Source organism: Mytilus edulis, chromosome 12 (genome assembly GCF_963676685.1).
Source record: "Mytilus edulis chromosome 12, xbMytEdul2.2, whole genome shotgun sequence".
In the NCBI taxonomy this organism is placed as follows: Eukaryota; Metazoa; Mollusca; class Bivalvia; order Mytilida; family Mytilidae; genus Mytilus; species Mytilus edulis.
The window spans coordinates 82,172,355-82,197,076 of NC_092355.1; the positions used below are offsets into that span (position 1 = coordinate 82,172,355).

Here is a 24,722-nt window from a genome sequence, read left to right on the forward strand (position 1 = left end):
CTGAAGAGTGTTATGTAAAATGTTGTTTGAACGTTACGTTTTTTCGTATTCCTTTTAGGATGTTTCTTTCTTTTTTTATCAATAACCAAAAAGTTACATACATTTGACCATAACGATTTATTTGTCTAGTTTCCGCAATTAACCCGTGTCAATTGGTAAATTGTTATTGACGTGCTGAAAATGTTATGTTTAAAACAAGATGTAACAGCTTTAACTACATACCACGCACTACGTAAATGTACATGTATATATACCTGGCTGTTCAGATCTACAGAAGAGGTAATACAACAACGAATATTTCTGTTCCGTCTTAGAAATTTCAATACAGGTTTGTCAATTGATAAATTGCATCTTTTTATTTTGAATATGTTGAATAAGTTTGTCTGAAATGATGCAATATTGATCTCATAGATATATTGCATAAAAAAACGAATAGAATGATCGAAAAAAAATATTAGTATTTTAGCAGTTAGTCAAAGGAATGCTTTGGATAAAGATTGCGTAGAAAATGAAAACAAGCTGTGGGTAGTTTATATCACATATATTGTCTTTTGTTTTATTTCTATACAAACATGACACACAGGTATAATTTTTTACTAAAATATATTTGAGAGACTTATATTTGTTACGTTAGTGATTTACAACTTTCCGAAATATCTCCACTTCCATGAATCTGATCTTTAAAACAATGCATAGTTTGAGACAGAATTTGAAATCATAAAAAAAAACAAAATGTAGATTCTATATTACTGTTCTGTGCATTCGTTTCAACCGATGTAGCTGAACAAAGTGACAGTATTCTCTCTCGGAAAAATTGTCTTTAAGATTACTTTCTTTTCGTTTTTCATATGAAGTGTTGTTATGTTTGATGATTGTTCATTTATCTCATTAGCATTGCATTGATTTTTGTTTATATATCTATGTTATGTTTAGGGTCAATTAGTCATTGGATACATGTAATAGGTATTGCATGTTTTAGATTTCAGAAGTGAAGTTGTTAGTCAGCACACAGATGTATCGAGTAGTCATCGTGTGTGCATTTGTCGGTAAGTTAATAATGTTTACCTATAAATTTCGGTGACAAATGTTTCTATTTTCAAGTATCGGAAATCTTTTTTGAAGGGACAAATTAGGATAACAAATACAATAGTTGAGAGAGTCACATGGAATTAAAACGAAACAAGACCAACTGGGTCGAAAGGGTAAGCGTCAAATGTTATGTATCGTCACAAAAGTAAATGTATTTCAGTCTTTAATAACCATTTTTAACTGAACATTAAAGTGAACGTTTGAACAATCAGTTATTCAGTTATATCTCGGATTTTAGATTATTGTCAGACATGTTCAATACGGGACATTCAATACTGTTTAGAACTTTTGATTTCAGTACAGGAATAATTATAGCAATAAAAATGAGTGCAAGTGTTGTAATAGTATTTTCTCAAACGAATGCAATAAAAAGATCATGCGAAAAAATAAAATTTAAAAATTATAATGATGATATTGATAATTTAACTTTCTTGTGTATTTGTAGTGATCTATATTGCTTCGGTACGTATATAAACATTTATTAAAGATAAAAAAAATTTGATCCAGTTCATCTTTTAGAAACAGTGTTGCTTATAAATGAATATCAATGTGTTTTAACATACATCGGTCTTTAAAGGAACACAGTAAACATTGTTGATAATGAATGACTGGTATCGATGTGGTGTCCTGCAATTAAAAAAAAGATAAAATGATGGGGTGCTAACTTGCCAAAATGTAGTATATTTCATGTTTAAAAAAAAATAAAAATAAAAAGAATGCGTCACGGTGCCTTTGCTACAGGTTGTTTTAAAAATTTTGTATAGATTATGCATGGAAAACCCAATTTTCTACCATACAACGAAAACTGCACAATAGAATTTTGAGATAAAATATGAGAAGATAGCTTTAATAGTATGCTTTCAAATATGAAAAAGAAAACAAATTAGATCATCGGACCCGTTTTCGTGCTACAGATGGGTGCACTCCTAACCTGTACAGCAAGTTAACTTGATAACCAGTCATTTGGACTTATCAAAGTTAACCTGTGACCGAATATAGGACTGCTCTGACCAGTCCTAGGACCAAAATCTAGTTAACTTGAAAAGCGGACTTGGTCCTAGGACTGTTTTTATGTCTTCCAAAAAGTTAACTTGGAAACAGGTCCGCTATTGATATAAGTTAACTTCGAACCAGTCCTGTCATAAAGTTAACATAAGTTAACTTCGGAACCAGTCCTGTCATAAAGTTAACATAAGTTAACTTGGAAACCGGTCCTCCCACAAAGTTAACTTCTGCTTGGACAAATCCGATCAAAACCAGAGCTGTTCCCAAGTTAACTTTTGACTGGTCTGCTCAACACTAAGTTAACTTGTAACCACGACCGCTCTTCGTTGATTTAAAAAAAAAATATTTTTAATATCTTTGTTTCGTAGTATAAACATCGAAAATAAAGTAATTTGAAAATTAATACTTCCGTTTTATGAACAGGATTAAATACAAATATTTGAAAATAAGTACGCACAGAACGTAACACAAATTATTCTGTGATCTGACAATCTATCTATTATAAAACGATTTCGGTTACAATAATAACAGGCACTGAATATATATATATATATTTCGAGATCAAATTCAATCCTATTATGTATATTTTTGAAAAGAAGTATATTTGATGTTAGGTGTATACGTCCTTGTTAGTTATACATCCTTGAACTATGCAGCCACAATCAGCAATAGTTTAATTCATTTAAATAATGACTACAAATTTTTGTTCGTCTAAATTAAGGGTGCAAGCATGTCCTCTTTTTACTCAAAATACTGATACGTAACAAAATTTCAGTAGTTTTGATGCCTCCAGTTGACTTGTATAACAAATTAATTAGACCGCATCCACCAAAACTGACCATATATGCACTTTAATTTGTAAATCTATATACCCGCATAGTAAATCAGCCATATTTTTTATGTCAGGATTCAATGTATAATACAATCATGACAATGGACAGCAAAATTGCAATATAATAACAAAAAATTTTGGTTCGCATAAATTTAAGATATCAGCATGTCCTCATTTTATTCAAAATATTGATACGTAACAAAATTTCAGTAGTTTTGATACCTCCAGCTGACTTGTACAACACAATTATTTGACCGCATTACCCAAACTGACCATATGTGAGATTTAAATTGTAAATCTATATACCAGCATAGTAAATCAGCCTTATTCTTAATTTATTCAAAATATTGATACGTAACAAAATTTCAGTAGTTTTGATACCTCCAGCTGACTTGTACAACACAATTATTTGACCGCATTACCAAAACTGACCATATGTGAGCTTTAAATTGTAAATCTATATACCAGCATAGTAAATCAGCCTTATTCTTAATGTCAGGATTCAATGTATAATACAATTATGACAATGGACAGCAATATTGCAATATAATAACAACAAATTTTGGTTCGCCTAAATTAAGGGTGCCAGCATGTCCCCTTTTTACTTATAATACTGATACGTAACAAAATTTCAGTAGTTTTGATGCCTCCTGTTGAATTGTACAACAAAATTATTTGACCGCATGTACCAAAACTGACCATATATGCACTTTAATTTGTAAATCTATATACCCGCATAGTAAATCAGCCATATTTTTTATGTCAGGATTCAATGTATAATACAATCATGACAATGTACAGCAATATTGCAATATAATAACAACAAATTTTTGTTCACATCAATTTAGGATACCAGCATGTCCTCATTTTATTCAAAATATTGATACGTAACAAAATTTCAGTAGTTTTGATACCTCCAGTTGACTTGTACAACAAAATCATTTGACCGCATCCACCAAAACTGACCATATGTGCACTTTAATTTGTAAAACTATATACCCGCATAGTAAATCAGCCATATTTTTTATGCCAGAATCAATGTATAATACAATCATGACAATGGACAGCAAAATTGCAATATAATATCAAAAAATTTTGGTTCATATAAATTTAGGATACCAGCATGTCCTTATTTTATTCAAAATATTGATACGTAACAAAATTTCAGTAGTTTTGATACCTCCAGCTGACTTGTACAACAAAATTATTTGACCGCATTACCAAAACTGACCATATGTGAACTTTAAATTGTAAATCTATATACCAGCATAGTAAATCAGCCTTATTTTTAATGTCAGGATTCAATGTATAATACAATCATGACAATGGACAGCAATATTGCAACATAATAACAACAAATTTTTGTTCACATACATTTAGAATTCCAGCATGTCCTCATTTTATTCAAAATATTGATACGTAACAAAATTTCAGTAGTTTTGATACCTCCAGCTGACTTGTACAACAAAATTATTTGACCACATTACCAAAGCTGACCATATGTGAACTTTAAATTGTAAATCTATATACCAGCATAGTAAATCAGCCTTATTTTTAATGTCAGGATTCAATGTATAATACAATCATGACAATGGACAGCAATATTGCAATATAATAACAACAAATTTTGTTTGCCTAAATTAAGGGTGCCAGCATGTCCTCTTTTTACTTAAAATACTGATACCTAACAAATTTCAGTAGTTTTGATGCCTCCAGTTGACTTGTACAACAAAATTATTTGACCTCATCCACCAAAACTGACCATATATGCACTTTAATTTGTAAATCTATATACCCACATAGTTAATCAGCCATATTTTTTTATGCCAGAATCAATTTATAATACAATCATGACAATGGACAGCAATATTGCAAGATAATAACAACAAACTTTTGTTCACATAAATTTAGGATACCAGCATGTCCTCATTTTATTCAAAATATTGATAAGTAACAAAATTTCAGTAGTTTTGATACCTCCAGCTGACCTGTACAACAAAACTGTTTTACCACATCCACCAAAACTGACTATATGTGAACTTTAATTTGTAAATCTATATACCTGCATAGTAAATCAGCCATATTTTTTTATGTCAGGATTCAATGTATAATACAATCATGACAATGGACAGCAAAATTGCAATATAATATCAAAAAATTTTGGTTCGCATAAATTTAGGATACCAGCATGTCCTTATTTTATTCAAAATATTGATACGTAACAAAATTTCAGTAGTTTTGATACCTCCAGCTGACTTGTACAACAAAATTATTTGACCGCATTACCAAAACTGACCATATGTGAACTTTAAATTGTAAATCTATATACCAGCATAGTAAATCAGCCTTATTTTTAATGTCAGGATTCAATGTATAATACAATCATGACAATGGACAGCAATATTGCAATCTAATAACAACAAATTTTTGTTCACATAAATTTAGAATTCCAGATTGTCCTCATTTTATTCAAAATATTGATACGTAACAAAATTTCAGTAGTTTTGATACCTCCTGCTGACTTGTACAACATAATTATTTGACTGCATCCACCAAAACTGACCATATGTGAACTTTAAATTGTAAATCTATATACCCGCATAGTAAATCAGCCATATTTTTTATGTCAGGATTCAAGGTATAATACAATCATGACAATGGACAGCAAAATTGCAATAGAATAACAAAAAATTTTGGTTCGCATAAATTTAAGATATCAGCATGTCCTCATGTTATTCAAAATATTGATACGTAACAAAATTTCAGTAGTTTTGATACCTCCAGCTGACTTGTACAACACAATTATTTGACCGCATTACCAAAACTGACCATATGTGAGATTTAAATTGTAAATCTATATACCAGCATAGTAAATCAGCCTTATTCTTAATTTATTCAAAATATTGATACGTAACAAAATTTCAGTAGTTTTGATACCTCCAGCTGACTTGTACAACACAATTATTTGACCGCATTACCAAAACTGACCATATGTGAGCTTTAAATTGTAAATCTATATACCAGCATAGTAAATCAGCCTTATTCTTAATGTCAGGATTCAATGTATAATACAATCATGACAATGGACAGCAATATTGCAATATAATAACAACAAATTTTGGTTCGCCTAAATTAAGGGTGCCAGCATGTCCCCTTTTTACTTATAATACTGATACGTAACAAAATTTCAGTAGTTTTGATGCCTCCTGTTGAATTGTACAACAAAATTATTTGACCGCATGTACCAAAACTGACCATATATGCACTTTAATTTGTAAATCTATATACCCGCATAGTAAATCAGCCATATTTTTTATGTCAGGATTCAATGTATAATACAATCATGACAATGGACAGCAATATTGCAATATAATAACAACAAATTTTTGTTCACATCAATTTAGAATACCAGCATGTCCTCATTTTATTCAAAATATTGATACGTAACAAAATTTCAGTAGTTTTGATACCTCCAGTTGACTTGTACAACAAAATTATTTGACCGCATCCACCAAAACTGACCATATGTGCACTTTAATTTGTAAAACTATATACCCGCATAGTAAATCAGCCATATTTTTTTATGCCAGAATCAATGTATAATACAATCATGACAATGGACAGCAAAATTGCAATATAATATCAAAAAATTTTGGTTCACATAAATTTAGGATACCAGCATGTCCTTATTTTATTCAAAATATTGATACGTAACAAAATTTCAGTAGTTTTGATACCTCCAGCTGACTTGTACAACAAAATTATTTGACCGCATTACCAAAACTGACCATATGTGAACTTTAAATTGTAAATCTATATACCAGCATAGTAAATCAGCCTTATTTTTAATGTCAGGATTCAATGTATAATACAATCATGACAATGGACAGCAATATTGCAACATAATAACAACAAATTTTTGTTCACATAAATTTAGAATTCCAGCATGTCCTCATTTTATTCAAAATATTGATACGTAACAAAATTTCAGTAGTTTTGATACCTCCAGCTGACTTGTACAACAAAATTATTTGACCACATTACCAAAACTGACCATATGTGAACTTTAAATTGTAAATCTATATACCAGCATAGTAAATCAGCCTTATTTTTAATGTCAGGATTCAATGTATAATACAATCATGACAATGGACAGCAATATTGCAATATAATAACAACAAATTTTGTTTGCCTAAATTAAGGGTGCCAGCATGTCCTCTTTTTACTTAAAATACTGATACCTAACAAATTTCAGTAGTTTTGATGCCTCCAGTTGACTTGTACAACAAAATTATTTGACCTCATCCACCAAAACTGACCATATATGCACTTTAATTTGTAAATCTATATACCCACATAGTTAATCAGCCATATTTTTTTTATGCCAGAATCAATTTATAATACAATCATGACAATGGACAGCAATATTGCAATATAATAACAACAAATTTTTGTTCACATAAATTTAGGATACCAGCATGTCCTCATTTTATTCAAAATATTGATAAGTAACAAAATTTCAGTAGTTTTGATACCTCCAGCTGACCTGTACAACAAAATTGTTTTACCACATCCACCAAAACTGACTATATGTGAACTTTAATTTGTAAATCTATATACCTGCATAGTAAATCAGCCATATTTTTTGATGTCAGGATTCAATGTATAATACAATCATGACAATGGACAGCAAAATTGCAATATAATATCAAAAAATTTTGGTTCGCATAAATTTAGGATACCAGCATGTCCTTATTTTATTCAAAATATTGATACGTAACAAAATTTCAGTAGTTTTGATACCTCCAGCTGACTTGTACAACAAAATTATTTGACCGCATAACCAAAACTGACCATATGTGAACTTTAAATTGTAAATCTATATACCAGCATAGTAAATCAGCCTTATTTTTAATGTCAGGATTCAATGTATAATACAATCATGACAATGGACAGCAATATTGCAATCTAATAACAACAAATTTTTGTTCACATAAATTTAGAATTCCAGCATGTCCTCATTTTATTCAAAATATTGATACGTAACAAAATTTCAGTAGTTTTGATACCTCCTGCTGACTTGTACAACATAATTATTTGACTGCATCCACCAAAACTGACCATATGTTCACTTTAATTTGAAAATCTATATACCCGCATAGTAAATCAGCCATTTTTTTTTATGTCAGGATTTAATGTATAATACAATCATGACAATGGACAGCAATATTGCAATATAATAACAACACATTTTGGTTCGCATAAATTTAGGATACCAGCATGTCCGCATTTTATTCAAAATATTGATATGTAACAAAATTTCAGTAGTTTTGATACCTCCAGCTGACGTGCACAACAAAATTATTTGACCGCATCCACCAAAACTGACCATATGTGCTCTTTAATTTGAAAATCTATATACCCGGACAGTAAATCAGTCATTTTTTTTATGTCAGGATTTAATGTATAATACAATCATGACAATGGACAGCAATATTGCAATATAATAACAACAAATTTTGGTTCGCATAAATCTAGGATACCAGCATGTCCTCATTTTATTCAAAATATTGATACGTAACAAAATTTCAGTAGTTTTAATACCTCCAGCTGATTTGTACAACAAAATTATTTGACCGCATTACCAAAACTGACCAAATGTGAACTTTAAATTGTAAATCTATATACCCGCATAGTAAATCAGCCTTATTTTTATGTCAGGAATCAATGTATAATATCATGAATATAATCATGACAATGGACAGCAATATTGCAATTTAATAACAACAAATTTTTGTTCGCATAAATTTAGGATACCAGAGTGTCCTCCTTTTATTCAAAATATTAGTACGTAACAAAATTTCACTAGTTTTAATACCTCATGCTGACTTGGAAAACAAAACTAGTTGACCAAAACTGATCATATGTGCACTTTTATATGCAAATCTATATACCTGCATACCATTGTACCGAGCGCCTTAATGTCTTCTCCTGGCGCTCCTGTTCACATTTTAGTAGGACCGTAAATGTATACGTAATCAATAATATTGGAAAACTATTAATGCAAAAAATATTCTGATTAAATTGAGAATGTCAGAATTTCATCTCTTTATTCATTATAACAGTCAGATCATATATAGGAGTTCATGATGGTGTACGTGTAAAACAAAAATATTATGCCACATCATCAAAGTACCAACACTGACATGTCTGAATTCAGTTGTACTATTTACAATGATTTAATAAAAAAAAGTATACGAGGTTCTCTTCTTGGAATCTATTATGTCGGTAGATTGATTTTGTTTATAGTTAAACGTCAAGTGGCAACTATTTCATTAGAGTGCGCATTGAGTATAATTTTAGGATGTCCCATATAAATATCGGCAATGACAAGTCTCTCGATAAATCTGACGAATTTGACGAGATTGTTGATAGTTTTACCACACCGTATGCTTACGGACACTGTACAATTTCTGTTAGAATATTCTGCGGGAAATAAAATAGTAAATCCAATGCAAACAAGTTGAGTATCAATGAAATATCCATGCAAGTATAAATTTATGCATAAAGTAAAATTTAGGAAGGAACAGGTAAACAACGGGGAACAAAATTTAGGAACAACGGGGAACGAAGTAACTGATAAGATATTATTTTTATCCATTTTAAAATCTTAAGATGTATAGTGTACATACAAGTTCCTGTTTTTAACTAATTTTTAGTTATATCCTATTCTAACTCTGTTACTATTATTTTAAATTTTAACTAGTAGATAAGATTTTAAATAACGCAATTTTAAAAATAAACAAAATTTTTAAATGCGGTGACCCTGCAGATAGGGTGGACTTCCTGAAGAAGAAGAAGAAGAAGAAGAAGAAGAAGAAGAAGAAGAAGAAGAAGAAGAAGAAGAAGAAGTAACGTAGACAAAGTTGCCGATATCCCGTGATATAAGAATATTGTTCCGATGCGTTGGATAACCTTTCTATCCGCCTTCTAATAAACAAAACTCTGTGTGATCGTATAGCCATTTTTTATTTATATAAGAATACAAGTATATAAAATAAAAGAGAGCATTTGTATAATATCTAGTAGAGTCTAGCGAGTAAATAATAAATGATATCTGTGGAAAAACAATGCGAATGTTGTTTACATCTTTTAATCATGCGGAAAGCTCAAGGCTGATATGAAAACTATTATAACGATAATCTGTCATAAGCAGACCTGTACTCAGGACTGGTCAAAAGCATACTTGTCCACAGGTCTGGTCTGGGGCAGACCTGTCCTCAGGACTGGTCAAAAGCAGACTTGTCCACAGGTCTGGTCTGGAGCAGACTTGTCGATAGGTCTGCAGCAGTCCTAAAAAAGCAGACCGTAGGTCTGGTCCACCAACGACGAAGTTAACTTGCTTGACTGCTTAAAAATTCTCAAGTTAACTTAGAAAGCAGTCAACAAGTTAACTCTAAGTTAACTTTTGTCAAGGTTAGGACCGCACCCATCTGTACATAATAAAATATTGAAATTCCTAACATATTTTTTTGAAAAAGTACCTTAATTTGAATTATCTGCCCTTACATTTCAGTTGCCTCCCCTTATCTGGCAAAGTTTGAAAAAAATGAATCGAACACAACTTTCCTTTTTTTTTTTTGTAAAATACAACCATAAATGTGATAATACATCACTTTTTCTATATTGAAATGACAATTCTTTAACATGAATTATCTACTACTTATGATGATGTAACTGTATAATCGATGTAATCGAAGTGAGTTTAAAAGGTTATCGGATGATGACAGTTCTATTGTCGCGAATTGATAATTATCTTTAATGGTAATTTAATGATGATATTTGTTTTATTGTAATCATGGGGGAAAGATGACAATTTGTAGTATCGCAATAATGAAACCGTCTTACTTGTTGATATATTGATATTTTTTTTTTGGTCTTCATTTCTCTAGTCGAAATGATTTTACTTGGGATTTGATAAAAAACTAATTTAAGAAATAAAATTGAGAATGGAAAGTATTTTTACAATAAATTTTATATCATAATTCAGACTTTTGCGGCTGATACAAGTGTAAAGATTGTTAATGGCGAAGAGGCAAACATAGAAGATCATCCATGGATGGTTTCAATTCAGGCCAGAGATAATGAAGGCAGCACTTTTACTCATATTTGCGGAGGAGCAATTATTGACAGAAGTTGGGTTCTTACAGCTGCACATTGTGTCGCTTATACTGCTTATGAGTAAGTTATTCTTTTTACAGTTAATGTATCAATCTTACCTGTCAGTAGATATTTAAATAGTGAAGATAATAATGTTTATACATTCGTGATTGTGCATGGGGAAGAATAAAACGACACACACCCACACTCAGAAAAAGAATGTTGAATCTATCATAGCATGGATCAATCTTTTCCAGTTTTTCTTTGGATTTAGGAATAGTCGGTACATGATCGTTAATACGTGTCTGTTGCCCAGATTTGTTTTTTTATATAGTTCTTAGCAGAAGAGATCCAGTTTCCAATATCACCAATATCATTTAAGGTAGCACAATACAAAGTTTTTTTTACTTCCAATCACTAACCTTTGAAATGCTGCAACTTTCTTATGAATGCATAAAAAAAATAATAAAAATAGGTATATATAGATAGACAAAAGAATAATCTTTTAAATGAATGCAATATTTTTATTATGCAATCATTATGTAATCAATTATTATGTAATTAGTGGCACAATCTGGGTAAGTTCACTTAAATGAATTTAGCTCTATCATCTCTTTAACTATACAGAAAATTTTAACAAATCTTAATCAACACATCATGGGCTTCAAAAGGGTGTCTCAGATTGTCCTTATGGTATTACATTCTCTCATAAATCTCTAATTAGTGTAAACATCCTAACGACATAAAAGAAGATAATGTTCAATTAGGTGTAAATTTTTTTCTATACATTCTATCTAAAATCTGAGACACCCTTTTGTAGATAATGGCCATAGGAACAACATATAATAAAATCAATTCTCTAGGGACACCTATGCAGAAGCTAAATTCATTTGAAGGTGGAAATTTTGTGAAAAATATTTAAGACACAGTTAACATTATAATTGGTTACACAATTGTTGCATAATACTAACATACATTAATTGGAAAGAGTAATCTGTTAGCTATCCAAAACTACCACTTTTATAAATTTTCAAGCATTATTAAGAAAGTTACAGCATTTTAAAACTTGGGAGTTGGAGATGTAAAATCTTTGTATTGTGCTACCTTAAGTACGAAAAGAGTGAACTAAGGGTGAGACCATTTAACCTCAAAATGGGGATATGTTTTTTTTCCTTAAGAATTTTTTGTCATCCTTGAATTATAAAACAAAACGTGGTCCACATGGTCAATATGATCAAGTAGATGAGAAATAAAAACAATTTCTGATTCCATAGTTTCCCAATATCTTATAGGATTCATTTTTGAACAAGGTAATTTGATTGATAGCGTCCAAAAATAAATTATGATTCAGACATAAACAAATAATTCCTGTCCATACCTTGCAGTTAAATGGTTGCTCCCTTATGAACATTTTGTGTATATTTTGTATTAGCAGAACTATTGAAAGTTGATAATGCATTGTGTTGAAATAACATTTAAGACAAAATAAAAAGTGAAAAAATAGCCAATCGGAATTGATAAGTCTCAAGGTACGTCACGTCCAAAAAGAAAATAAGTGAACATTTTAAATTATTATAAATGTGTATGTAAAATAATAATCACGCCCGTATAGAATGATTAGTTCTCTTTTAACCTATCTACTCAGTGTCATCTTGTGAAGAGCTTTCTTTTTTACAATCATGCTACATTTTCTTTTTTAAATGGTATATTAAAATATGTTTTCATTACATCGCTACAGTTTTATTTTATTTCTTTTTTAGGGCAAAGAATATGAGAGTAGTAGCTGGAAGCTCTTTTTTGAGTCAGATGATACAGATTAAACCCTTGAATAAATACTATGTGGTATGTGGACAATAAGAAGTATATAATTTACCCAACTGTTCATTGACATAAGTGTACATGTAATTTTACACCCATCCTGCTTTCCTGTTTCACTGTTTATACATTCAGCTTGGACAACATTAATTATGTCGTACATTTCATATGTATTACTGAACAGGATGACTCCATACACGATTAACCCCATATTCATTTTAAATGGTCATTATGACAATAAAAGCTGTTAGAACATTTCCAAATTTGATTGATGAGTGTCAGTCAATTTGCAGAGTTATCATCAGCGGTTAATTCAGAAATGTTCAAACACTTCGCTTGTAGTCAATTGAGATGTGTTTACCTACACTCTTAAACTTGCTACACGCTACTCAATTAACTGCAAAGCGTCTGAACAGTTATTAATTTTATTTATTCAATAACGTTAAAGCATAGGATTTTTGGATAACAAAGAGTCACATGACATTAATTATTTTACAGAGAAAAAAAGCATTCGGTCTTCAGCAGAACAAAACGAAACAGAAAACTGGTCGTTACCGGACCTATTCAAATTTAAATAACCAATGAACAGTTGATTATCTGTTAAGATTCACTGGGGTAAAGCTGATGACCGTAACTGCATTCACGGTCATCCCAAGATGTCGGACGAAAAATTAGGTCAGTATTTTTATTGTCTGTTAAGGTGTTTCTACATCATTTTATTTACAAAGCATACATTGGTACGATGTAAATTCATAAAATATTCACACGGAAGTCACAAATCTCTACCGAGGAACGTGTATAGAACGGGAAATTGGATTTGAAAAATTCGCTAAGATGACCGTAAATCATCTTTAAAATATTTTCAAGATGACCGTAACATATAATAAGGATGACCGTGATTGGTAAAATGATGACCATAATTTCGAAAGGATGACCATAATTTACAAAGGATGACCGTACCTTTCATAGTATAACCATCATTTCTAAGAAATATCCGTATTTGTATTACCTTTTTTGTATCAATTAATTAATTGTGTTGGTGAAAGACGTATTTATAAGACAACATTAGTTTAAACAATATTTATTCAGATAATTCATCATGATACAATATTATCCAAAGGAAATAATATTCAGGATTCGGAAACAAGCAATTTGCTTTTACAAATCTGTCTGAGTCTCCTTTACAAAAATAATACACTTATTGAACAATACATAAATATTAATACTGGCATGCTCTGTAATAAATATATGACTATGAAAAAAATGAAAGAAGAAAAAGAAGAAAATATTTAAGGAGAAAAAAAATTAAAAAAATAAACATGAATTGTTGTAATGTATACAGTGTGAAACAGTGTGAAATGCTTGGGTTCCTATTGAGTGATGAAGCATTAACATCAAGGGTTAAAACGTTTACTTTTAATAATATATTTCTGCACCAAACTAAATAAAAGACTATTTTGTTCATCTGAGAGTTTCGTTGATCCAAAAAGCAAAGTTTTTGTGTTAACTTGTACTGGAAGTACTGAAACAGAATCCAATAGTTCTTTTCTTAAATTAGTATATATAGGACAAGATAACAGGAAGTCAGAATTTGTTTCTACATCACCACCACGACAATTTGGAGAGTCTACTAAGTTACGAAGGAAAAGGTGAGAATTCCTTGAGCTTGAATCCATTTTTAAGCGAGCATGAAGAATTTGACCAAAACGATGTCCTATACAATTATACGCTGGGATCTTACTATTTTGGGTACTAATTTGTTTTTTAATAATGATAAAGATTCACATTTTTCTTATGTTTAAGTTAAGAGTGTCCCATTGTTTTGTTGTTGCAGGGATGAAATATTCAGAATATAAACGGGTCCGTGTGTTGACTTGTGAACTATTATTTCTCTGTCTTGTATTATGATCATGACTACTGGCTTCTGAATCAGGCAATAAGTCTCTTAAATACTCTGGAGTTTTATTATTCCAAATTTTGTGATAATGAGTTAGTCTGTGACTGCGTCGTCTTTCAGAAAAATTTTCCCATCGAGTTTCAAAATATAAATTGTTTAAACTGGTAAGTTTAGTACCCCCGTGACGATACGCGCTGCGTCAAGCTGATACTTTCAAGTTTCGCAATCAAATTCTGATTTTGAGAGTCCCAAACGACATCGGCATATTCAAGAATTGGGCGAAATTTTTTCAAGTCAAAATCTATCAAGAACATTTTTCATTATTCTCATTATATTTTTTTTTTGTAAGATTTAGAAACTATATATTCAATATGGTCGTTCCAGGATACGTTGTTAGAAAAAAAAGACACCTAGATGTTTGTGTTTACTTACTGTTTGTAGCTCTTGGGTGTTCATATTTAATGGAGGATGAAATGTTCTATTTATTTTTGCTTTGAAATTATCATACTTTCAGTTTTTTGGGCATTAAAATTAACAAGCCATTTTTTTGACCAATTATAAATCTTATCTAGATCGTCATTTTAAATTTTAGCTGTTTCTGTTGGATTGTCAACCATAATATATAATGAAGTGTCATCTGCGAATAGCTTAATTTGAGCTTGAATGTCTTCTACAATATCGTTTATAAATATCAAAAAAAAGGAGAGGGCCTAGAATGGACCCTTGTGGAACGCCTGCATTTACAGGTTACCATTTGGGACTTGAACCGTTAATAACCACCCGCTGGACTCTATTTGTAAGATAGTCTCGATAATCCAGACGCTCCATATGCATATGTATTGTTGGCTGCAAGAACGATTACTAGAGTACTCTGGTGCATCGATACTATTTGAAGATAATTTTCAAACCACCTTAGTAAACAACCCGGTATGCCCGCTTGTTGAAGTTTAAATAGCAGTCCTTTATGCCAGACTCGATCAAACGCTTTTATACTTATATCACAGAATACTACCCTTATTTCTTTACCGCTATCTAAAGCCTTCCCAAAATCATTCGAAATGTTAATTAATTGATTTACTGCTGAATCCCCCGTGTAAAGCCCGACTGATTTTTCGTTAAAATATTATTGCGCATAAAGTGATTGTAAACATGTTTATTTACACATCGTTCCATACACTTTGATATTACACTCAACAAGGAAATAAGTCTATAGTTTTTAACGTCATTCGGTTTACTATTTTTATATTATCGGACCGCAGATGAATTATCACGTTGTGATTGGTTAAACGCCGTCACGTGGTGACCCCCTATGAGATCGTATGGGGTTAGTAAGTTTCATATGGGGTTCATGACGCGTTAATGGCGACGTCATCTATTCATGTTGTTGTGTTTCTTTTTTTATTTTTCAACAAAACGCCGCAGAAAAAGCCCAGCGTCCGATAAATTCGTTATACGGTTAACTACTGACCCCCTACGGATCCATAGAGGTTGAATAAAATTTATAGGGGATTCGGCCTCCGGCCTCACCCACTATGGATTTTACTAACCCTCTTAGATCCGTAGGGGGTCAGTTGCGAACCGTATAACTTATAAACTGGGGTAACATTTGCTCTTTTCCATTGATCTGGAAAAAGTTGACGTACTTAACGATAATTTAAATAGTTTACATAGTGGATACTTTAAAACAGAATATGCTTCTTTTAACAATTTGGGACTTATGAGGTCTGGGCCAGAAGCTTTTGTGGGATTAACAATATTCAATATATCTTCAACTTCAGTAACAGTAAGTTCTATATAACTAATGTCATCACTTATATTATGAAGTTCTTCAGGTAACACAGCACAGCCACTTGAAACATCAATATTTGACTGGGAAGAAAAAAATCGATTAAATTAATTTGCCTTTTCGATTTCATCAAATATTAAGTTGTTATTAACCAGTAATGGGGGTGCACTTGCGTCGTTTGTTTTTAATCCGGATATTTGTTTAACCGTTTTCCACCAGTTAGTAGTTGACGGGTTACTGTTCGTGATTTTTTAAATTAAATTGTTGTTATAATCATCCTTCGATTTTCTTATAAAACTAGTAACTTCATTTCGTATTTTCTTAAATTTTGACCACTCCAACATGTCCAATGGGTTATTATATTTTTAAGCCTTTCTGTGGATTCTATTTTTTTTCCTTATCTTTGTTTTAACATCATTTGTTAGCCATGGAGGTTCATTTTTGCGAATAGTTATTATTTTATTTGGAATACAATTTTCAGCAGCTTCTATGTTTTTGTTATTTCGGTTGTAAATTGTTCAACGTTATTTAAGTTAATTACGGAATCCAATTTTTTTCCAGATAAAATGTTATGATATCTGTCATAGTCCCTCGATCATATAGCCAAATTTTCCGCTTAAAAGTTTTTTGACGACATTTTGGAAAGCTTAAAAGACTAATTATAGGACAGTGAAAACGTATTTGGTCTCATAAAGGTGGCCCGACTCCACAGTAATTTATTATGTGAGCATCATTTGTTATAAAAAGGTCTAACAATGATGACGACGATTCAGTAAAATGAGTAGGTTCATCTATCATTTGAGTAAGACTAAATTGGTTTAACAAAGGTGTAATTTTTGAAGACAACATTATCTTAAAGGTAGACAAAAATAAGACGTGCTTCAAATACATGGTTCGTCATATGTAGCATCCAACTACAAGCCAAATAGTTAAAAAGAACTAACTGAGCCCCTATTGCGACAAACTCAACAAAAACAATGCATACAAATATGGATATTTCTTTCAATTGACGGTCATCCTTTAAAATTTAGTCATTCTTTATAAATTACGGTCATCCTCAACAATTTACGGTCATCTTTTAACCAATTACGGTCAGCCTTGTTATGAATCGCTAATCCTGTTACGGTCATCTCGATTACGATTTACGGTCATCCTCGCGAATTTTTCAAATCCAAATTCCCGTTTTATACACGTTCCTCGGTAGAGATTTGTGACTTCCGAGTGAATCTTTTATATATTTACATCGTATCAAAGTATGCTTTGTAAAGAAAATGATGTAGAAACACCTTAACAGACGATAAAAATACTGACCTAATTTTTCATCCGACATCTTGGGATGACCGTGAATGCAGTTACGGTCATCAGCTTTACCCCAGTGAAGATTGATGTTCCTTTAATAAAACACAATCGCGATTCGAAAATTATAATAAACTTCAATTTTTTTACTCATATCTTCCTGTTTGCCGTTAATTTGAATATGTACGTTTGCGTCATCACTACAAAACAGAATAATGTAATTTTTGACGTAACGTATCATCTGATTGGTTGACACCGTTTTGTTTATCAGCACAGAGACATAATTTTTGCATGTGACCGTGTCGTCATCAACCTTCCTCATAGTTTATTCCGTTTTAAAATGGAATTAAAAATTAAATTATAAGAAATGACTGTACTATTTGTTTCTTTCTAGTCAAAATAACAAGAAAAAATGTAGTGCACACTTTAGAAAACCCGCTACGCGCGTAATTTAGTGTGCACCACATTTTATGTTATTTCTTCAGACAGAAAAAATAATACTAACATTCCTTAAATAAGTTATTTTTTTTATTTTTTTTATTTATTTTTCAATTTTACATTCTTTATTAAAACCTTTACATTTGTTTGATACAGAAAGTAACGGTACTTTAAATAACGTAAATAACTTGCATATGTTGGCAGCTTGGCATAAGTGATTTATAAAGTTTTTATGCTATTTGGATCCGATACTTTACATGGTACTTTTCAGTATTTAGGAGAAATGTCGAAATACATCAGTGAGTTAATTTAATTTTTTTTGGCACATATATTTTTATTGTTGATTTGCAACATATTTGAATTGTAACAAAATTAGAGTAGTAAAGGTTTTTCGTGACACTATATATTTTATTCCTTTTCTTCACTTTATTTCGTTGCACTCAGAGAAAACTATATGAACCACTAATACTGACTTTTTGAATGACAAATGGGTCATTGTATATATTTGTTATCTTTTTAGAATTTCATATCCATTTAGCATCTCGCATACCATTGCATACTGTTTCAACGGTACTTAAGTACCACAAAGAAAAGGTCGTCAACGATTATGCACGTCGAAATATTTAACATTATTTTTCAGAAATAGATAGTGAATGTAGTATTGTAATTGAAATTGTTGTAGAGACGATTATGCTCAGCACATTTGCAGATAGAGAGAAATTTACTCATTGCCCACTACACAAGTTATTTCTAGAATATATAATCATGTATAATATCGCAACGAAAAGAAAATTACTCTATCTTTGGAAAGTAAATTCAGTCGCCCTTCGGTGTATCGTCTTTGAAATTATTTAGTCGAATAACTGTACGTCCAGTTTAGGTCAATATCACGATTTTGACCTCCAAACATTTAACGTGGATATTTAGAACAAAACAGACATATTTAAGTGGTTCCAATTTCGAACGATTCTTTAATCGATCGATTTTTATTTATCTATTAATAGCTATTCCATATATCATTGAATACACCTAAAAATAACATGACGTCAAAGGATATCATAATATGCTATTCACGGTGGAATTCCGCTTTCAAAAATCATAGCATGTAAAGCATTTGTAAATAAGCTAGAACTTTCATTTTACCAACAAGATAAATTCATAGTAAGACTTCATACTCAGTTTCAAAATTTGATATTTTTTCTCGGAAGAAAACAATCACGATTTTTTTTCTTTAGTTTTATTTGTTCAAACGTCAATCATATCGTTTGCATATACTGATTTTACAATAAACTAAATTGTGCTCATTATGTTTCAGCACGAAAAATATTATACCGCTGGTGGCGATAGTATCGAACCTGACCTGATGCTACTACAGCTAAAGACGCCGCTTGAATTTGGGTCTACCGTTAATAAAATCGACCTGGACACGGATATAGGGAAAAATTATACTGGTGAATTATGCACAATATCTGGATGGGGAGCTACCAATGCTACTGGTTAGATTTATCATAAATTATTTATAGAAATTAAAGGTTAAGGATGTTTGCTGCTCAGTTTCATAATAAATAACTTTCCTTAAAACTGTATACATTGATAGGGGATTAATTGAAGAATCAAAAAAGCAAAAAAAATATAGGGGTCAATGTGCTTGTTTTTGAGATATAATTAGCTATTGAAATTTTGGCGGAAAATGTTCTCTCTTGATTTTTCATAGCTTTATCATTGACCAGTTAAAGTTCTCAAAAACTATTACAAAATAAATAAATTTTTATAAGACTTTTTCAAATGGCGTATAATTATACATGGAAAAGATTTATAAAAAGAAATATGGGTGTTCATGGGCAAAAATTTTTAAGATATTTAACTTGATAAAACCAGAAGATTTTGAAAATCTGACAAAAAGTCCAAAACATGACAAGCAAACATCCTTAAAGATACAAAACGAATATTCAAACTCATAAGTCTAACACAAAAGGACAACGCCATGGACAAAAAACACTTAAAAGACGAAAAGACAGACTATACTAGTATAAGAATAGCAGCACCACTAAATTTTAATCAGATACCTTGACTTTCTAATTTGTCTTTTATTTTCTTGCGAACGTTACACAACATGATTAGAAGATTTAGAGAAATCGTTTACTATTTTCTAGGTTTGAATTATGATAAAAATAGTGTAAGTAAAAGGATTTAATGTGAAAAACTTCAGAAAGCTAATAAAAAATAAAACAATTTAATTACCAAAACCTTACAAATACTAATGTTTTGAGGGGTTTTCCTGTTGATGTTACCTCTTGGAACGGTGTCTTATTACATGCAATGAGTTTACAGAAAACGATCTATTTGTGTATAATTATTATTTGAAAGGTTAAAACAACATAATATCTTTACACATTTCATCTTCTTTTCACACCAATTTTAATTGTTCGTTTTTACTACAAGCTCCTATACGGTTCCTGTCAAAGTTTTTTATTTTGTTTTAACATTTGCTTCATAATCTATGATCGGTATTTTTTTTTTAAAATGAATCTGTTCGTATTTTGTTTTTAAGGATGAACAAGGGCTTAGCTTATCAAAATAGAAAAAAAAAAGCATAGTGTTTAAGCAGGGGAAATAACAACAACAACAAAAAAACCAATGCGCGATGTCAGGTATACGTCTATGCAATTTTAACCAACAAAAAGAAAAAAAAATCTAGATGTGTACAGGACAAATCATGTCCCAATATAATAAAGATAACTACGGATTGCATTCTTGTCTTTAAGTTAAAATACTTCTGAAAAAAAGTAGGGCGTATGATTTAAGTTAACATCGTCGATAAAACAGAAATAAGTTTCAACTGGTGGTTTTTATTTACTAAAGAATTCGGCTTTGTATACTTATATTGTATTTATTTCAAGATATTTTGTTTATTCAGAGAGATAGCGGTGGGCCTATGGTTTGCAGTAAAAAGCTTGTAGGAGTATTATCGTTTGGTCCTACCCCTTGCGATGGAAGGAGTCCAAGTGTTCATATCAGAGTTTCTGCTTATACAGACTGGATTAAAGAAAAACTGAAAAATAAAAATAAGAAGAATAACAAAGATAAGAAAGGCAAGAACAATAAAAATAATAACAAAGGAAAGAAAAATAACAAAGAGAGGAAAAATAACAAAAATTGAATTTGACACTTGAATGAGGCAATTAAAGAATGTTATGAAATTGTTTTTATGTTTATTGTTGGCCTGATTACATTGTAACTCCAAGTCTTAAATCTCACAATTATGTCAAAATGTTTCTTAATTGGCATTAGTAAAGCTTCGTCCTGTCAATTACTACAGTTAAAATTTCAATTAACATTTCATTGATTAATAGGTAATAACCGCACTAGATATAAACCAATCAAGTTATTCATCCTTTTTTTTCTGCTTAAAAGGCTTAAATAACAATGTTACCTGAAGTTCAACAAAAATTTATAGAAACAACAAATATATATATAAAAAGGATGGTTATTTATTCACCCAAGAATTTTTCTTAGCAGGTTTAATTTCATAAAACCGTTAAAATTAACGAAATATGTTTTCGTATGAATCATGTGACTTACTGTGTGTCCTGTGTGCATCACTCCTTTTTGAATTTTTGAAATACTAAGGCTTTTCTATCTCAGGTATAGATTACCTTAGCTGGATTTAGAAAAACTATTATAAATTTTGGTCATCAATGCTCGTCAACTTCGTACTTGATTTTACCTTTTTAACATTTTTGGATCCGAGCGTCACTGATGAGTCTTTTGTGGACGAAACGTGCGTATAACGTATATACACAGTTTAGTCCTGGTATCTATGATGAGTTAATTTAATGTCAAAAGAGCTAAACTTGAAATCATAAGGCAACTATAAATAGATGTATTTTATACCGTCAACAGACAGTTATGATATACATATCTAACGTGATTAAATTGTGATATCAATATACTGTGTTTTGTCTAAGTTTGATTTGTGAGGTCGGATTTATCTTCCGATATGATCATGAGAGTGCCAGTCTAGCGATGAATATCCGACATTAGTTGTACAATACACACCATAAACATAACTATATATGTTTGTGATACCAAAGACAAGTTTATTGGGTTAATAAATATTTGAATCATCTATAAAAAAGGGAGATGTTGTACGATTGCCAATGACACAACTCTCCACAAGAGACACACAAGACACATAAATTAACAATTAAGGGCACCGTACAGCTTTCAACAATAAACACCGCCCATACCGCATAGACAGCTATTATAGGCCCCAACATAACAATGTTAAACATAACCTCAGGCTGTCATCTTAAATATATGAAATAAAGCTTTCCTACCAAGTAAAGAGGACTACACTCAACCATTCTAGGAATACAACATTTTGATACAAAGGGTTGTTGTTGGAAACATAAAAGAGTTGAAAGATTGAAAGGAATTCGTTGTTTATCATATACCGCATCAGTTTTCAAAAGAATCCAGGAAAACAGTTGCACGGTAAGTCTATGTATTTGTTTTATTTTTCTGATAAAAATGTGAAGTACTTTAAACCAGTCTTAATTCGAACAGATGTTCAATTTATCAGCATTACTACTACTAAGTTTTTTCATATTTAACAGAAAGGAAGTTGTTGCTGCTAATGTTATATATACTATAACTATGATATAATCTAAAGATAAATAAGCTTAATGGTTACAATCAATTCAAGTTTAATTTAAATACATGTCTTTAAACAGAAAAAAACATTTAAAAGAAGGTAAACACATGTTGTTATTATGTGTATTTTTAAAGTGTATAGTTGATAATGAATGCTAATAACATATTTCAGATACCACTTGGCATTTTGCAGGAAGACGAAAATTAGACGAGACATGATAAAAATTATAGAACATCTTCCACAGTATACACCTAATTCACACGATAAGATGATACCAATTTTGATGGGAGGTGATGAACTCTCTGTTGTAAGAGGGGAGGAGCACAGAAAGCAAGGGATGATGGGGTTTCACAAGAAGATCGCCTAGAAGGTTTTATTTGGAAAAGCGAAGACTGGCATGCCCATGTAGTATCATTGCAGGTGAGAATAAGAATTGAGGTTTTATTTTTATAATAGCATTTAAACTTATAGCAAATTACACTTATTTTAATAATCCAACTCAAAGTATTTTATTGTTCAAATAACAGAACTTTCATTGTATAGATAAAAGATGGACAAGTTGTAAAATACTGCCAAAGAAACAACAAGTATAAATAAACAATTATTAGTGAATTTTTCCCATAAAAACTCCTACCATCTGAGTGCATGTACAATACCGTAAATTTGTTTGTTTAACTTGTTCAATGGCATTTGATATCACCTGACAAATACATAGGAAAATTAATTGATAAATGGTACCCATTCTGATTCAACTAAAGTTATATTGTTAAACATCCTTTCAAAGCTACAGTTACGGAACCTTTTTGACCACAGAAGTGTAAAGTCTGAGGCATGAATTAGTATATGTATATAGATAAGGAAACATCACAGACACAAATTTTACGTTTAAGGTTATTCAAGTAGAGTTCACTAGTGATCTTTGTGAAAATTGGAGTTAACAAACACTTTTATGGTGAGTATTTTTTATGAGAAAAAATATTTGTTAAATTTAGGAATTAAACTTTGCTTAAAATAAAGGTTAGTGGTGTCCATCGGTGATTCAAAATCAGTACATGCACAGTCCCTCCCCCTCTATTGCTGTTCTTAATCTAAAGGTCATATATATATTTCTTACTTTGACCAAAGTTGATGATCAGAGGACTGGTATTTTATACATGTACGGTGTAAGAAATATAACCGTTTACTTAAATAATTTATCTACATCACATTGATATCTGATTTAATTGGAATAAGAAAAGCAATAATATGTACTTCTGACCAGATCTTTTCTTTTTGATTTAATATGCACCATTATTGTATTGCAGGTAAAAGATGCTGTAAATAATTGTCGGGACTTCCTGCGTTTTGTGACACAAGGGTATGTCATCATTGCTGCTCTGAATATGCTAAATATGCACTGTGAATGGCATTGAAGAGAGCCTGAGTACTAAAACAAAGAAAGAGAAGAAGACTTTTATTGAAAATGTATCCAAAAATATAGTTTTAAAATTCCTTCAAAAGGAGATGCCATCCTTAAAGCATCTCATCACATTATTATTTATAGACCATGTGGTGTTTCGTGCAAGTGTTGTTGACATAATTTTAAAGTACATTTAGGGTATATTCCTTTCATAACACAGTTTAGTTTTGATTTATATTAATGATTGTTGTTATAGTGCTGTATGTGTCTATGTGTGTACAAAAATGTACTTATCAGCTAAGAACTAGGTTTTATTAGTGCTTGTGTTTATATATCAAATAGGAAATT

General features: G+C 30.9%; 1 protein-coding gene across 2 annotated transcripts; it reads left to right on the forward strand.

Moving 5' to 3' along the window:
* The first annotated feature begins 268 nt into the window (after positions 1–268).
* On the forward strand, positions 269–22,859 carry LOC139499216 (hypodermin-A-like). 2 transcript variants are annotated; one of them, XM_071287892.1, is made up of 7 exons: positions 269–328; positions 980–1,046; positions 1,535–1,551; positions 10,977–11,167; positions 12,847–12,928; positions 19,634–19,814; positions 21,236–22,859. In XM_071287892.1, exons 2-7 carry the CDS (start codon positions 1,013–1,015, stop codon positions 21,241–21,243), a joined length of 513 nt encoding a protein of 170 aa, XP_071143993.1. In that variant the 5' UTR covers positions 269–328; positions 980–1,012; the 3' UTR covers positions 21,244–22,859. The 2 variants fall into 2 exon arrangements, with proteins under 2 accessions (XP_071143993.1, XP_071143994.1); XM_071287893.1 differs by lacking the exons at positions 19,634–19,814; positions 21,236–22,859 and adding an exon at positions 13,400–13,792.
* The last annotated feature ends 1,863 nt before the right edge of the window (positions 22,860–24,722 follow it).